General features: G+C 43.5%; 1 protein-coding gene across 1 annotated transcript in view; it reads left to right on the top strand.

Moving 5' to 3' along the window:
* Positions 1-13,833, top strand: part of HADHA (hydroxyacyl-CoA dehydrogenase trifunctional multienzyme complex subunit alpha) — a 52,983-nt gene extending 39,150 nt beyond the window's left edge. The window contains exons 11-20 of the mRNA XM_007938885.2: positions 1,100-1,209; positions 2,541-2,675; positions 4,857-5,028; positions 7,588-7,674; positions 10,240-10,380; positions 10,818-10,886; positions 11,573-11,768; positions 12,636-12,750; positions 13,457-13,602; positions 13,691-13,833. Coding sequence (XP_007937076.1) covers positions 1,100-1,209; positions 2,541-2,675; positions 4,857-5,028; positions 7,588-7,674; positions 10,240-10,380; positions 10,818-10,886; positions 11,573-11,768; positions 12,636-12,750; positions 13,457-13,602; positions 13,691-13,833 — 1,314 coding nt within the window. The remainder of the gene's footprint in view (positions 1-1,099; positions 1,210-2,540; positions 2,676-4,856; positions 5,029-7,587; positions 7,675-10,239; positions 10,381-10,817; positions 10,887-11,572; positions 11,769-12,635; positions 12,751-13,456; positions 13,603-13,690) is intronic.
* The last annotated feature ends 744 nt before the right edge of the window (positions 13,834-14,577 follow it).

Below are 14,577 nucleotides of genomic sequence, written 5' to 3' on the forward strand. Positions count from 1 at the left end.
TGATTTGGGTGAAAGTTTACAGAGCAAATTCACTTTCCATACAGCATTTCACATACACTTTGTCTCATGACATTGACCACAATTTACCACAATGCAACATCTCCCCTCCCATTTCCTCCCGATAGTTACCTCTTCCCTGTGTCCTTCGCTCCATGCACTCCTGTCCCCTGCCACTCCTGTCTCCCTGTGCATACACAACCCTTCTGTTCTCCCATGATTGTTCTCTCCAAGGAGTGTGTCTACCTAGTGTAAATGTTCACCTCTTATGCTTGTCTTTTGTTTGGCTGGAAGCCACAGGAGTGAGTTCAATTCTAGACCTGAAGGGCAGCTAGGGGCCATAGTCTCAGTGGTTCCACCAGGCTCTATCAGACCAGTAAACCTGGTCCTTTTTTTTTTTTTCCCCCAAATGGTTCTTAGTTTTGTTCCACATTGTTCTTCTTCTCTATCCAGAATCTCCTACATAGATTCCCCCTCTGAGTGGTTGACAGTGGTAGCCAGGCACCATCTAGTTCTTCTGGTCTCATAGTTGTATAGGCTGAGGATCAAAGCCAGGTTTTAATGTCATGTTCTTTACCACAAAATTGAGACTTATTCTCCATAAGTGTTAAGATGCTTTTTAAAGTGGAAGGCTTCATGTAGGGCTCCCTGCTATGGTAGAATGGGAACTTGAGTTGGGAGCCATACCACCTGAGTCCAAGTTCTATATCTGCCACTAGAGGCAGTGTGGCTTTGAGGAAAATCACTTCATTTCTCTGGGCTGCCTTTTCTCAATGTTTAAAATGAGAGAGATGGTTGGGGCGATTGTGAAGGGCTCTTCTAACTCTGACACTCTGATTCTACAAAAAAGGTTACCACAGCCTCTTGGTACACAGTCTGAGATCTCAGTTATACCCAAAACCTTTTTCAAAGCAGTTGTCTGGAAGTGCTTCAGAGGAAGAAGAGTAAAGGAAAGACACATCGGTGGGGAACTGAGGCTCTGTGAGGAACTCAGGCTTTGCCTGAAGGAGTTTCCTCTGCTCTGCCGAGAAAGTTAAACCGAAGGACCCACATCACCTGGACTGTGAAGTCCTACATTCTGTTGTTCCCCTTTACTTTTCAGAAATTTGGAGAGCTTGCAATGACCAAAGAATCAAAGGCCTTGATAGGACTCTACCATGGTCAAGTCCTATGCAAGAAGAATAAATTTGGAGCTCCTCAGAAGGATGTGAAGTAAGTTAAACTGAACCTATGAAAACACTTGTGAATTTTATAGTGTAGCAGAGCTTATAGATCTTTGAAGAACAGTAGAGCTTGATGTGTATCTTAATTCAGTCTTGCCCTAAACCTCTTCTGTCCTGATCACATTTGATCCCTTAATTTTACCAAGAACATTTTGGCTTTCAGAGTTCTGCCTATCCTGAGTTTTCTCCAGGCCCCACTAGTGGCTCTTATAGAGACAGTTTCTTATCTCCCTGTTGATGTCCCATAGAAGTATGATTTAGGTCTCCCTTCCTAAGCCAAAGGATCCCTGATAATGCAGTGGTTAAAGTGCTTGGATGCCAACCAAAAGGTTGGCAGTTTGAACCCACCAGGCTCTGTGTGGAAGAAAGATGTGACAGTCTGCTTCCATAAAGATCTACAGCCTTGGAAATTCTATGGGGCATTTCTACTCTGTTCTATGAGCTAGAATCAACTCAACAGCAGTGGCTTTGGTTTGGGGTCCAAACCAAACACACATAACTGTGCAGTTTTAATGACCTTTCCTACCCCTATACCTTGAGATACCATCTCTAGGTACTCACACTTCTTCCTCATTAAAAAACATAAAGCCTCATAGCCTTATTGTAATTATTAAAGTCTTGTCCTTCTTCAACCTATAACCTAAGCTAAATTTTTTATTCTACTTGTCTATTTTGTGTCTGTTCTCTCCAGCCAGCTTTTTAATGTTAGAGTGCCTGTATAGCTTCTTCTATGTCTTAAGTTTAATAATACACTTGAAACCATTCAAGAATACTAAAGGGTAAAGCAAATAGTAATGAAAGTTCAAGAAAAGTTCAGGGATGGAAAAGAGAATGTGTGTATATTGGGGTAGTTGAAATGGGGTAAGGTCTAGAATCAAAGACACCATCCAGGAGGCTTTTGAAATCATCTAAGTGAGAGATGATAAAGGCACAGATTAGACTGAATGGATGGAGGCATGAAAACAAATTTCAGAAGAAATCAAAGATGACTGGAAAATGGTAAAGTCACTAACAAATGAGTAATCAGAGAAGAGAGGTTAGTCTTTGGGCATAACATAATCTAATTTTCAATCTAATTTTCTCTTTTTAGGTATACCAGTTCTTTTAGAGCTAATAGATTTTTACACTTAACTTTGAAAATCAATTATTTATTAAAGTATATTTTTGGACATAAAAATTATTTTGAATACCTTATTGTTGTGCCTGCTTTATTTGACTTATTAGGGCCCCCTGTCTTGGATGTTAACTTGGGCAATCTCCCACTGTCACGGAAATGAATCAGAGTTATTTATCAAAAGCTGTTTTGTCCTTTCCTTTTAGGAATCTAGCTATTCTTGGTGCAGGACTGATGGGAGCCGGCATTGCCCAAGTCTCTGTGGATAAGGGACTAAAGACTATACTTAAAGATGCTACAGTAGCCGGCTTAGGCCGAGGACAGCAACAAGTATTCAAAGGGTAAGCCTGCACTCAACCTTGTCACTCCTTTGCTGGTGGTTACAATGGTTTTTTTTCCCCCTTCATAGCTCCTTTTTTCCTGAACATAACGAGCCCTAGATACTCCATAATCAAGCCGAGTTTCCTTTGATTTTTAGAAACACTAATTCCTTTGTCACCTATTTTTTGCAGCTGTTATAGACCATTAACATCCTTGTAGTCTTTGAGTGCACAGCAATTAGATATTTTTAAATACCACTTAGGAGCTCTGGTGGCATAGTGCCTAAGGCATTTGACTACTAACCAGAAGGCTGGCGGTTCAAACCCACCAGCCACACCTGGGAAGGAAGGTTGGGCAATCTACGTCTGTAGAGATACCACCTCAGAAACCCAAGAAGGGGTCACTGTGAGTCACAATCGACTTGACAGCAGTGAGTTTGTTTGGGTTTTGTGGTTTTTTTTGGTAAATACCATTTACTTTATGCTTTACTATCAGATTAGAAATTCTCCAGTTTGTGAATTTTGATACTGTCCCTATTTAATTGCTGTATTGTTATGGAACACTGGAACAGCATGGTTCTGCATGTTGAGGAACTGAGATAAGAGGTAGCTGCATGCTATAGGCATGGCTGGGATCACCACCCTTGAACCTTCTATTTTTTGACTGGTATTACTATAGAGAAGCAGTTAACTGATTAGGCTCCGCAATGTCTGAGACTTGACAGACTCTGTCTGAATCTTACCTCTGAATTAATAAAGGGTGGGTATTGCTCTCCCCCCTCCCTGCCTACCCTTCACACACACACACGCTGCCTATTTTATAGAGGGGAAAAATGGACAGCAGCTTGGGCACCTTGGGAATTGGTTTCAGCGTCATGCTATGCTCAAATATAACAGACAAGCTGGCTGCACTTAGTCTGCCCTGCATGTGATTTTTAGCTGAGTGAGCTATTTTTTGTTTTTCAAATGGACTATGTAACTTAAGTATGTTGTTATTGCTGTTCTGCAGGGAAGCTTATATGTTCTACCATAATGTTAACCAGGACCTGGCAGATAGGAAGGAGTTGTAGTAAAAGATTCTGACCAAAAAAAATAGATATCAGTATTGTATCCAAAACAGCATTTCATACAGTCGTCAAAATGGGAAACGACTGCTCTAGAATACCCTCCTCCATTTGCTCTCCTTTGGATACAGCTGTGCCAGGTTTCCCTTTGCACCTCAGAAACATCAGCTGTTCCAGGGGCCCCTCACCACACTGCTGACTTGGGACATAAACCTGTTTCCTATCCTCTCTTGGAAGTAGTTTTCTTAGGCATTAGATTAGAGCAACTGCTAATGGTTTAAATTCTGACAAGCATCTCACTTGCTGACTGCTAACATGGTCATCAGAAACCAAGAGGTACTTGGTACATACTTTAAGACCTTAATTGAATATTTCTTTGAATTTATCTGATGTTTTTAACTTTTCTTCTGGTTAAGGATATTAGTGAATGGGTTTTAGCTTCATTCTTCATTCAAGGAAAGTTCTGGGTCATCCACTCTGAAAGTGTTGTCATATTGAAACCTGAGAGAGCCTGTTTTCCTTGGCAATAAAAAAAAATCAGTTAAATGTCTAAGTAGTTCCCTATGGGGAAAAAGAAACCTTGAGTTAATATTTTATGTAATCAATACAGTGTGCTACTAGGTACTGAGTGGGATGTGGACTGAGGATATAAGAAATAATGCTTGGTATTTATCCTGTAGGGAATTCTAATTACAAAATAACATAAATCGATAGATAAGCAAATATAAAACCATGTGGTCTTAGACAGCCGTTGACTCTTTCCCCTATTGTAGACAGAGAATTATCAGAGCTGCTCTTTTGTTTTGCCATTAAGTATTCATGTTATTTATTCCTCTTGGCAAATTAAACAGTTTTACCAGTGATGCAGTTTATGTAAGTTAGGCATTTGGAGGCATTTTGTAGTAAAAGTGTAGACCTGCAGGTCAACCAGACTTTGAACCCAGGACCCTCCCTTAATAGCTGTTTGACCATGAGTCCTTCTGAACCTCTTTGAGCAAGTCAGATCTCTCAGAATGGGAATAATATAACTACCTCATAGAGTTGGTGAAAAACACATAGTGTACTGTCTGGTCTATGGACACTCAATCAGTGTTGGTTTCCTATTCTTCCCCTCTGACTAGGAATGTGTTTTTTCTAGATTGAATGATAAAGTAAAGAAGAAAGCTCTAACATCATTTGAAAGGGACTCCATTTTCAGCAAGTTGACTGGGCAGCTTGATTACCACGGTTTTGAAAAAGTTGACATGGTGATTGAAGCTGTTTTTGAGGACCTTAATCTTAAGCACAGAGTGCTAAAGGAAGTAGAAGCGGTAAGTAAGGGCCCCCTATACTTGAATCCAAATGTAGTGAATGGAGGACACTGAGATGGGCTTTTTTGTTTGCTATTTTAAAAGGAACAATAGGAAACTCAAGATACTTTTTATAGGACTATTCGTTTCCAAACATAAGTGTTTGTGTGAGCCCATGCACATTGCATATGCAATAAAGGGCAGATTTAAGTCCTGAGGGAAGAAAATCAAGTAGAGCAGGGTTCATTAGCCTTTCTCATTTTTTTAAAATTATTTTTATTTTAATTGTGATTTGGGTGAAAGTTTACAGAGCAAATTCACTTTCCATACAGCATTTCACATACACTTTGTCTCATGACACTGACTTCAATTTACCACAGTGCAACAGCTCCCCTCCCAATTCCTCCCCATAGTTACCTCTTGCCTGTGTCCTTCCCTCCATGAACTCCTGCCCCCTGAGCTATATCCCTGTGCATACATAGCCCTTCTATTTTCCCATGATTGTTCTCTCCAAGGAGTATATCTACCTAGTGTAAATGTTCACCTCCTATGCCTGTCTTTTGTTTGGCTGGAAGCCACAGGAGTGGGTTCAATTCCAGACCTGAAGGGCAGCTAGGGGCCATAGTCTCAGTGGTTCCACCAGGCTCTATCAGACCAGCAAACCTGGTCCCTTGGTCCCTTCTCCCCCCCACTAAATGATTTTGAGTTTTGTTTTCCCACCCTATCCAGGATCTCCTACATAGATCCCCCTCTGAGTGGTTCACAGTGGTAGCCAGGCACCATCTAGTTCTTCTGGTCTCATAGTCATATAGGCTCAGGATTGCATGGTGTATCAGTTACTTGGACTAATTGTTTCCACAATCTTTGGTTTTCTTCATTCTTCTTTGCTCTGGCCAAGGAGAGACCCATTGTTGCATCTAGATGGCTGCTTGCATCATTAGTCTTACTCTTATGGAAGTTGAGTTACCCAGGCACACAGATAATAATGTCATGGAGTACAGCAAGATGTCTTGAGATTTTTAGCTGGCTGTAAACTATAACCAAACTTCCTCAGGTCTAGTCAGCAGAGGAAATTGGGGAGAAGCAGCTTCCCCAGGCAAGATTCAGATGCTAGTTCTATAGAAATGGTGCTTACATTCTGATCCCAAATGCTCTGCAATAGCCAGTTCTTAAGATAGCCAATGATGTGAACAAAACAAGTACTTGAAAGGAGTGGTACAAAGAACGAGCCCAGGAAAGTAGAACTAGCAGTAATCCAGGCCTGAGACAGGACCAGACCTGTAGTTATATAAATGGCATGTGAGTTAGGAAGTGGAATAAATGAACTGGGACTGACTTGACAACACTCTAGGTGTCTGGAGCAATCGACCGTGACAAATCAGGCAGTGCTCCCAAGATCCCTTCCATGTGGGGACTGTACCTGCTCTCCTAGTGACTGTGAACTCAAGGAAGGTTTAGAAACTGAAGCAAAGCAGCTCTATCTGTGTAGAAAAAATTTCACTTATGAGACATTTTCTAAAATTTTTTCTTTAGGCAAAATGCAATGCTAGATTCACCTGAGGGCGTAAGTTCAGAAGAGCTGGGTAGAGTTGTGTCCTCTCTGTGCTAGATGGCATTTCAGCTTAAGAGAGTTAGAGCATGTTCCCAGGGCCCTCGGAGGGCACTGCCAAGCCAGCGGCAGGTGGGTCCTAAGAGTACCAAAAGCAAACACAGCCAGGGTGAGAGGAGGGCATTTACCATTTTTAGGTGATGGTATTTGCTTTTGGGAAATCTAGGCTTGGGGGATATCTGAGTGGAGAAAACTGTTAGTTTTAGCAATTAGGAAGCCACTGGTCAAGGAGAAAAGAAAGACAAGGGATTGAGAGGACTGTGGGCTAAGAGCAAATCAATATAGGAGACACAGTGGAAACATAAAGGGGAAGGGGGAAAAGGGATGGGACAGAGCCTGCAAGGCAGAGAAAGAAAAGATATGAGGAAGGGGAGATACTAAGGGGATCATTGATTTTTAGCAGATAATTCTTAAGAGAAAGAGAGAGATACTAGCTCTAGGCAGAATAATTATTAATACAGAGAATGGTAAAATTCAAAATGTGCCATGTATGTTGTGGTTACTTATATAATATGTCATATGCTCCTTCTTTCTTAGTGAAATCATCTAAGGTAGGGGATGCTTGAAGAAGTTGTTCTGAAAGAATGAGGTTCAGACAGATGTATACTTAGAAAATCAGAGAAAGTAGGTCAAAGACCTTCAGGAGAACATCCAATCCATCTTATTAGTAGGAAATCTAAGGTCTTTTACTTACCTGACTGCTGAGATGTAGTCCCCAGGTCAGAATTAGGTGACCTTAAAATGGGCCATAACTAGAGGAAGGCTTGGAATGGGGCAGCAAAAAGGTCAGCACATTTCCCCCAACACAGAGCCCTTAGGTAATCTGTAAATGTCTGGGTGAATGGAATCTAATGTCTGAGCAGTTCTGGGTGAGAGGGTGGGCAGGCCCAAGTGTCACTCATTAGCTTTGCTTTGGACTATAGTCATCTGCCAGGCCTACATGACACATTCTTAAATCCTTTCCCCTGTAGGTGATCCCACAGCACTGTGTCTTTGCCAGTAACACTTCTGCTCTCCCAATCAATGAAATTGCGGCTGTCAGCAAAAGACCTGATAAGGTAAATTCTGAACAGAGAACCCTGAATTGGTTTACTGATATCTTAGAGCACGAGGAGAGAAGAGATGGGTGTGGGTTACGAAGTAAGTGGATGGGGATGACAGTGTATTTCTGAAAGCTGGCCACAGAAAACCCAATACCAGGACCAGTATGAAATGTAAGAATAAATGAAGAACAACTAACATACATCTTTAAAAGTGATTTGTATCCCTAATGTGTATTACCTTGCAGATGCAGATTTTAAAACCTACCATTATCCTACAATTAGGAATTGAAGGATAGGCCCTAAAAGAAGAACGACTGCTCCCAAATATGCTTCTACAGAGCACACTCTGGGGACTGTCTGGGATCAGTTTGGTTCCCGCTGCCGACCTGGGGATGGAAGATCAGGGCTGTGACAGGATGTGTCCACCTGTAGCTTCACTTAGACCTTCAGCCCAGGACTTGAGCGGGGGTGGGTGTAGAACAGTTTCAGTGAGTGGGTGGCTTGATGCCTGGAAATTTGTCTTTGGATTTTAGTATCTACAAGAGTAATTAAGGGGAAGTGAAATCATTTATGGGGGAATAAAACACTTCACCTCTCTGGAAGATATCGATTATCATCATCTAACCAGAATCAGCCAGAGGTTGGCAGGAAACATAAAAGACCTTTCAACAGCAGAAATTGTTGATACTAAGTCCCCGTGCTAAAAACACAAAAGCCTATTTGTTCTTATGCCGTTTATACAAGCTCGCTAATCCAGGGTAATCTAGTTTCCTAGCACATAGCTGATTAGAAATGATATGAGGCTTGATGGGGGCAGGCTCGGCAATATCAGGACAGAGAATAGGGAGAAATGGCAGCTAATAGTCTGACACTGAGGGAGATGGAGAAACAGTATAAAGTAGCTATGTCCTATCACCCAAAACACCTCTGTAGCATTTAAAATATGGAAAGAACAACTGTCATCTTTCATTTGATGCTAACTTCTTAATCTCTCTGGCGAGTGGAACAAGCGTCACACTTGGCCATCCTTGCCTCCAGGTATCTTGGGTAGCTTGGCCTCCTGTCATTCATATGAAAGTAAGGCCAAAGCATGTTGACCATCTCAGATTGCTGAGGACTGAAGAGTTTTCAGGGATGCGAGCCCTCCAGTGTTACAACTGGTCCATCACAGACAATCCAGGATGAGTTGGTCACCTTAGGCACAAATTTCTTGAGTGATATGAATATGTTTTGTTTGGGGTATTGATTACATACAGTTGTCACAGCTCACTTCTAAGATCGATGCATTGTATTGTTTATAAATTATAAATCTAATTCCATTTTGCTCAGGAATACTGAGTCCATGTCAGGTCCCATGCTTTTAACTATTTAAGACATAAGTAAAGTTTTTGTAAGTTAGAAGCAACTTTGGAATTGCTAAGTTTAGATGACATTTAAGTGATTTGTGTGTTATAGTAGTCAGTGGTCAGGCTTTGGAGAAGGTCTGTGAGAGAATCCCACTCTGCCATTTGCTAACGGAGCCTGAGCTGCTCATTTTAACCTCTTGCTGTCTCTGTTCCTCATGTGCATAGTAGACAGGGCTATAATGGATTAACATAAGGAGCACGTGATAAATGTACTCAAGAACAGGTAGCTGGTGGACGGTAAGCAGTCAATAAACCCACTACCTTAGAGTCAATTTCCACTCCAGTGATCCTATAGGACAGGGTAGAACTGCCCCATAGGGTTTCCAAGGCTCTAAGTTTACAGAAGCAGACTGTCTCATCTTTCTTCCTCAGAATGGCTGGTGGGTTCAAACCACTGACTTTTTGGTTAGCAACTGAATGCTTTGACCACTACACCACCAAAGCTCCTTAAGCAGACAATAGATGATAGGTACTATTAATTATACCTTACAGTTAAAGTAGGGAAAAAGTAAAACTACAAATTAATGAATTAGACTTCTTTCATAATTCTACTGTGAAGACTATTAGTTAAAAGAGGTAGTTCTCAAACCTTAGCCATGCATCCGAATCCCCTGGAGGGCTTGTTAAATAAAGCACAGCTCTGGGTCCTACCCCCAGAGAGTCTGATGCAGTAAGTTTGTGGTTGCTTATTGGGTACCACCCCTGGTGCTTGAGTATTAAAAAGTGTTATTTAAACCTGGTGTCCTGGTGGTGAGACCCATCTATGTAAAATCCATACATCTCTCACAGTTCAGCAGATCAATTCATTCTCCTCCCTCCTCCCCTTCCCCCTCCCCCCCAAAATAGTGGGCCCTCCCACGTAAAGCATCAGCATCATGGAAGTGGCACCTTTATCCATTCTCCCCCTGTACGTCGAATAGGCCTTGAGCTGTGATCCTGGCACTGATTGTTGGTAGGCTCAGATGCCCTTAGTGAAATACCCCAGAAGCAGGAGAGGATTCTCCTTCAGCTCCCACTGAACACACTGAACTTTTTAATCAAAGGACCACATCATCTAAGTACACCAAGCAGTGTTTCTCATCATAGCCACCTTTCCCCCACCATTTTCCCCAGAATCAAGGAGTGCTTGGGAGTCCTGGGCATTCCTGACTCTCGGCCTCCCGTCCCCTGCCAGGTAATTGGCATGCACTACTTCTCGCCTGTGGACAAGATGCAATTGCTGGAGATTATCACAACCGAAAAAACATCTAAGGACACAACTGCTTCAGCTGTCACTGTTGGTCTCAAGCAGGGGAAAGTCATCATTGTAGTTAAGGTAAGGAGCTATGTGACAGAGTGGCAAGTTTTAAAAAGTTTTACTAAGACTCCTTGTATCTCTGGGCTCATTTGTAACTATTCTGTTTAACTCTTCTGGGATAAATACACCAGTTTGGGGTATGATTTTTTTTTCCCCATAGTTGTCTATAGTACGGACACTGGTATCGACTGTCTGTCACTGATTTGGGGTAGGAATGAGGGGTGTCTGAGACAGGGCAGGGCTCTCCTAGCCACCCTATACCTTTCAGGTGATCATGATATTATTTGCTGTGCTGATTGATACCCCTGGGTATGGCTTCCCCTCCAGTTTAATTTTAAGTATTTGGACTAAGGTTATTGATCACTTTCCATTTTGAAGTGACATCTGGGAAAGGGAGAGCAGTTTCAGACTCAGCAGCGGAGGTCCCTGTGAGCTCACTTTCTCTCCCTTGGCAGGATGGACCCGGCTTCTATACCACCAGGTGTCTTGCACCCATGATGTCTGAAGTCATCCGAATTCTCCAGGTTAGTACTATTGTCTGGAATGTCTGAGGCATCTTCCACTTAAATCAGTCTCCAAACTGATAATGTCAAGATGTGGAAAGCTTTCTTCTACCGGACTAACTCCTGGCTCTTCTCCAGGAAGGCTCATGCTGCACTGCACTGGGCACAGTTTTAACTGTTCCTTTAGCTTCCTCACTGATGCAGACGGCAAAGGTCTCCCCACATGCTCGCGTGTGCCAGTCCTGCGTCCCCTTTGAGGCAGGGACCATCTAGATCATGGTCCTCTTGGTCTGTCCAGTGCTGCATCTGCTTCTGCTGGACGCCTATCCCTCAGCTAGCCAGACAAGTCATTCACGGGCAGGAAAGGGATGGATGCCTTCACTGGCTGCTTGCTGAGACCCAGGATCATGGTGTTCTGCAGCACGGTTCCCTGGCAATGTTTCTCCTCTCAGTCATGGGCAACAGCCCAGTCTTCAGTAGAATCTTCTTATTACTGAGATTCAAAGGTGAAAACAAGAGGGGAATAATTGTTTCACCTCCAAACTTTCTTACAACTACTGTAGGTTAGGAAAGGCCCTGATTTTCCACAGGTAGCATTGAAAAGAGATATGAGTTTTGCACCAGGCTTGTCTGGGCAGCACAGGGAACCTGTGGGACGGGGTCTTAGGTAGCCTTCCTCTGAGGTCCCTGCTTCATTCCCTCTTCAGGAAGGAACTGATCCCAAGAAACTGGATTCCCTGACCACAAGCTTTGGCTTTCCTGTGGGTGCTGCCACACTGGTGGATGAAGTTGGTGTGGATGTAGCTAAACACGTAGCAGAAGATCTAGGCAAAGCCTTTGGGGAGCGATTTGGAGGTGGAAATCTAGAGCTGCTAAAGCAGATGGTATCCAAGGGTTTCCTCGGTGAGTAGCCTCAAAGAAAAATGAGTTCTGAACAGTTCCCGAATCCAAAGAATTGCAGAATGCCCATGCAGAAGACAATATTTCCTAACACAGAGCCCATTGTCAGAGAATTTCAAAAATGATTTCATGAGAACCTCCTTTTAGGCTGGACCTGAAGATTTTGGACTAAAGGCAGTACTCTAGCCCCCTGGGGCTCTGCCGTCACCTGGCCCACATCATGCAAGACTGGCAGGCATTTTCTTCTTCCTGAGACCTTTAATAATAGGAGCTCTGGTCGCGTAGTGCCTAAGGCATTTGGCTGCTAACCAGAAGGCTGGTGGTTCAAACCCACCAGCCACTCCTCAGAATGAAGATTGAGCAATCCACTTCCATAGTGATACCACCTCAGAAACCCAAGGAGGGGTCGCTGTGAGTTGAATCCGACTTGACAGCATCGAGTTTGGTTGTTTTTTTGTGTGTGCATTGTTTTGTTGAGACCTTTAATACATCTCTGATGCTGTAAGAGCAAGCTCTGTGGTTAGGGTGTTAACATACTGTCTGGCCCTTTGTGTGGAAAAGTAAAACCTTTCAACACAAAGTACAGTGAGGCCACCTGAGAGGCAGCTTTCTCTCTTGGCAAAGTAGCAGCAAAATCAGCATTCAGGCCTGGACTACAGAACTCACCCAAGTGCTACCTTTCTCATCCAGATACACAGAGCTTTCTCCTTTGCCAACTCTTCTGACAAAGACTAAATCTCCAGGTTTAGCAAGGTAAACAAATTCAGGAATACAAAAGAGAGGCTAGACTTTTGTAACAAGCCAGCAGAGAAGAGAATTCTCAGGCAAGGGCTCTGAGAATTTGAACTGTCCCTTTTTTGGTTCCTTTAGGTCGCAAATCTGGGAAAGGCTTTTACATCTACCAAGAGGGTGTGAAGAGTAAGAATTTGAATTCTGATGTGGACAGTATTTTGGCAAGTCTGAAGATGCCTCCTAAGTCTGAAGTGTAAGTCAGTGGGGTGGCTGATGGCAGGGAAACAGCTGTGTCTCTGGCAGCCAAGACTGCTTTGTTATGGTCACCGTCCCTGAGCAGAAGGAACATTCCTGATGCTGGCATAGTGCTGTGTCCTTTTGAGCTCTTCCCCAGCCACCTTACCTCTAGTAAGAACTGTGGCCTTGTTACGGCCCCTGCTCAGCCCTTGCTGTCAAGGTCCCAGAGAGCAGCTAAAAAGACACATGGTCCTAGGCCCTTCCACTCTCCCAAATGCTTTGCTATCATTTGTGAGGAATTGATAGTTGGGAAATTCAAACCCACCAGCCACTCTTCAGGAGAAATGTGAGCCAGTCTGCTTCTGTAAAGATGGACAGCCTTGGAAACCTATGGGGGCAGTTCTACTGTGTCCTATAGGGTTGCTATGAGTCAGAATTGACTCAGTGGCAGTGAGTTTGGTTTTGGTTTAAAATCAAACATTTATTGACTACCTACTCTGGGCGAAGCTCTGTTCTAGGTGCTGTTTCATCTCAATTAGGAAAGTAACTCTTTGCCAAGGAAAAGCAGGGACTCCCAGGCAGAGTCTTCTCAATGGAGGTGGAGGTTCACTGCTGCTTGTCAGAGCTGTCACGCCAACCCTCCCTTAATATTCTGTACCTTCAGTGCCTGCTTCCCTCCCCTTTTACTCTTCCTATACCTAATAGTCTCTTCTTGTTGACAGCTCCTCTGATGAAGACATCCAGTACCGCCTGGTGACAAGATTTGTGAACGAGGCTGCCATGTGCCTGCAGGAAGGGATCTTGGCCACACCTGCTGAGGGAGACATCGGAGCTGTCTTTGGGCTCGGCTTCCCCCCTTGTCTTGGAGGTTGGTCTTACAAATTGGGCGGTTAGCTCACTTTATCTTAGAGCTCGTGTTGCTGTCTACTTCAACAAAGTCCCATTTTTCCATGCAGGGCCCTTCCGCTTTGTGGACCTGTATGGTGCTCAGAAGATAGTGGACCGGCTCAGAAAGTATGAAGCTGTCTATGGAAAACAGTTCACCCCGTGCCAGCTGCTAATTGACCACGCTAACAGCCTCAAGAAGTTTTACCAATGAGCGGCCCTCACACGTGCTCAGTAGGCTCACTGATCCCCAGCTGCAGGCAGTGCTGTTTTTCCAATAGGGTGGTGTCTAGATTTATCAGCGCTACCAGAAGGCAAACAATCTCAGGCACCAGATTTGCTCTTTGATTAAAGTGCCTTCAGCTATGACTATTTTCCATCCTATGAAATCTGTGCACTTCATAGTGGAAGGTGGACCCACTGTGCTCATGATTTTGTAAGCCCCAAAGTAGCAGCATCTTTGCTGCATGTTCCTACCCAGGAGGCCAATGTGGTGAGGGTAACTCAGCACCCAGCCGAACACACGTTAACCATAAAAACCAAACTGTATTAGCCTCTCTGCTTGCTTGTTTCTTTTTCTTCTGCCTTTGCCCATCCAGTTTAATTCCTCTTCTAAGGAGCATGCTAGAATAAAGCCCTGTATTTTTGAGGTAAAGACGTCCTGAGAGTTCTAGGCAGCAACTTAGGAGGGACTTAGGCACCACGACTAGTGGCGTAGTGCCTAAGGCACTTGACTGCTAACCAGAGGTGGCAGTTCAAACCCACCAGCCACTCCTCGGGAGGAAGGTTGGGTAATCTACTTCGTAGTGATACTGCCTCAGAAACCCAAGGAGGGGTCACTATGAGCAGATCCGACTCCATGGCAGTGAGTTTTGGTTATTTGGTTTTTAAATGGAAAGTCATTTAAACCAAACTGTGTTTAAATGCTTTGGCTGACCTGCCTAAAGCAGCCAAAATA

This window comes from Orycteropus afer, unplaced genomic scaffold, assembly GCF_000298275.1.
Source record: "Orycteropus afer afer isolate SDZICR_OR568_19922 unplaced genomic scaffold, OryAfe1.0 scaffold00054, whole genome shotgun sequence".
NCBI lineage: Eukaryota > Metazoa > Chordata > Mammalia > Tubulidentata > Orycteropodidae > Orycteropus > Orycteropus afer.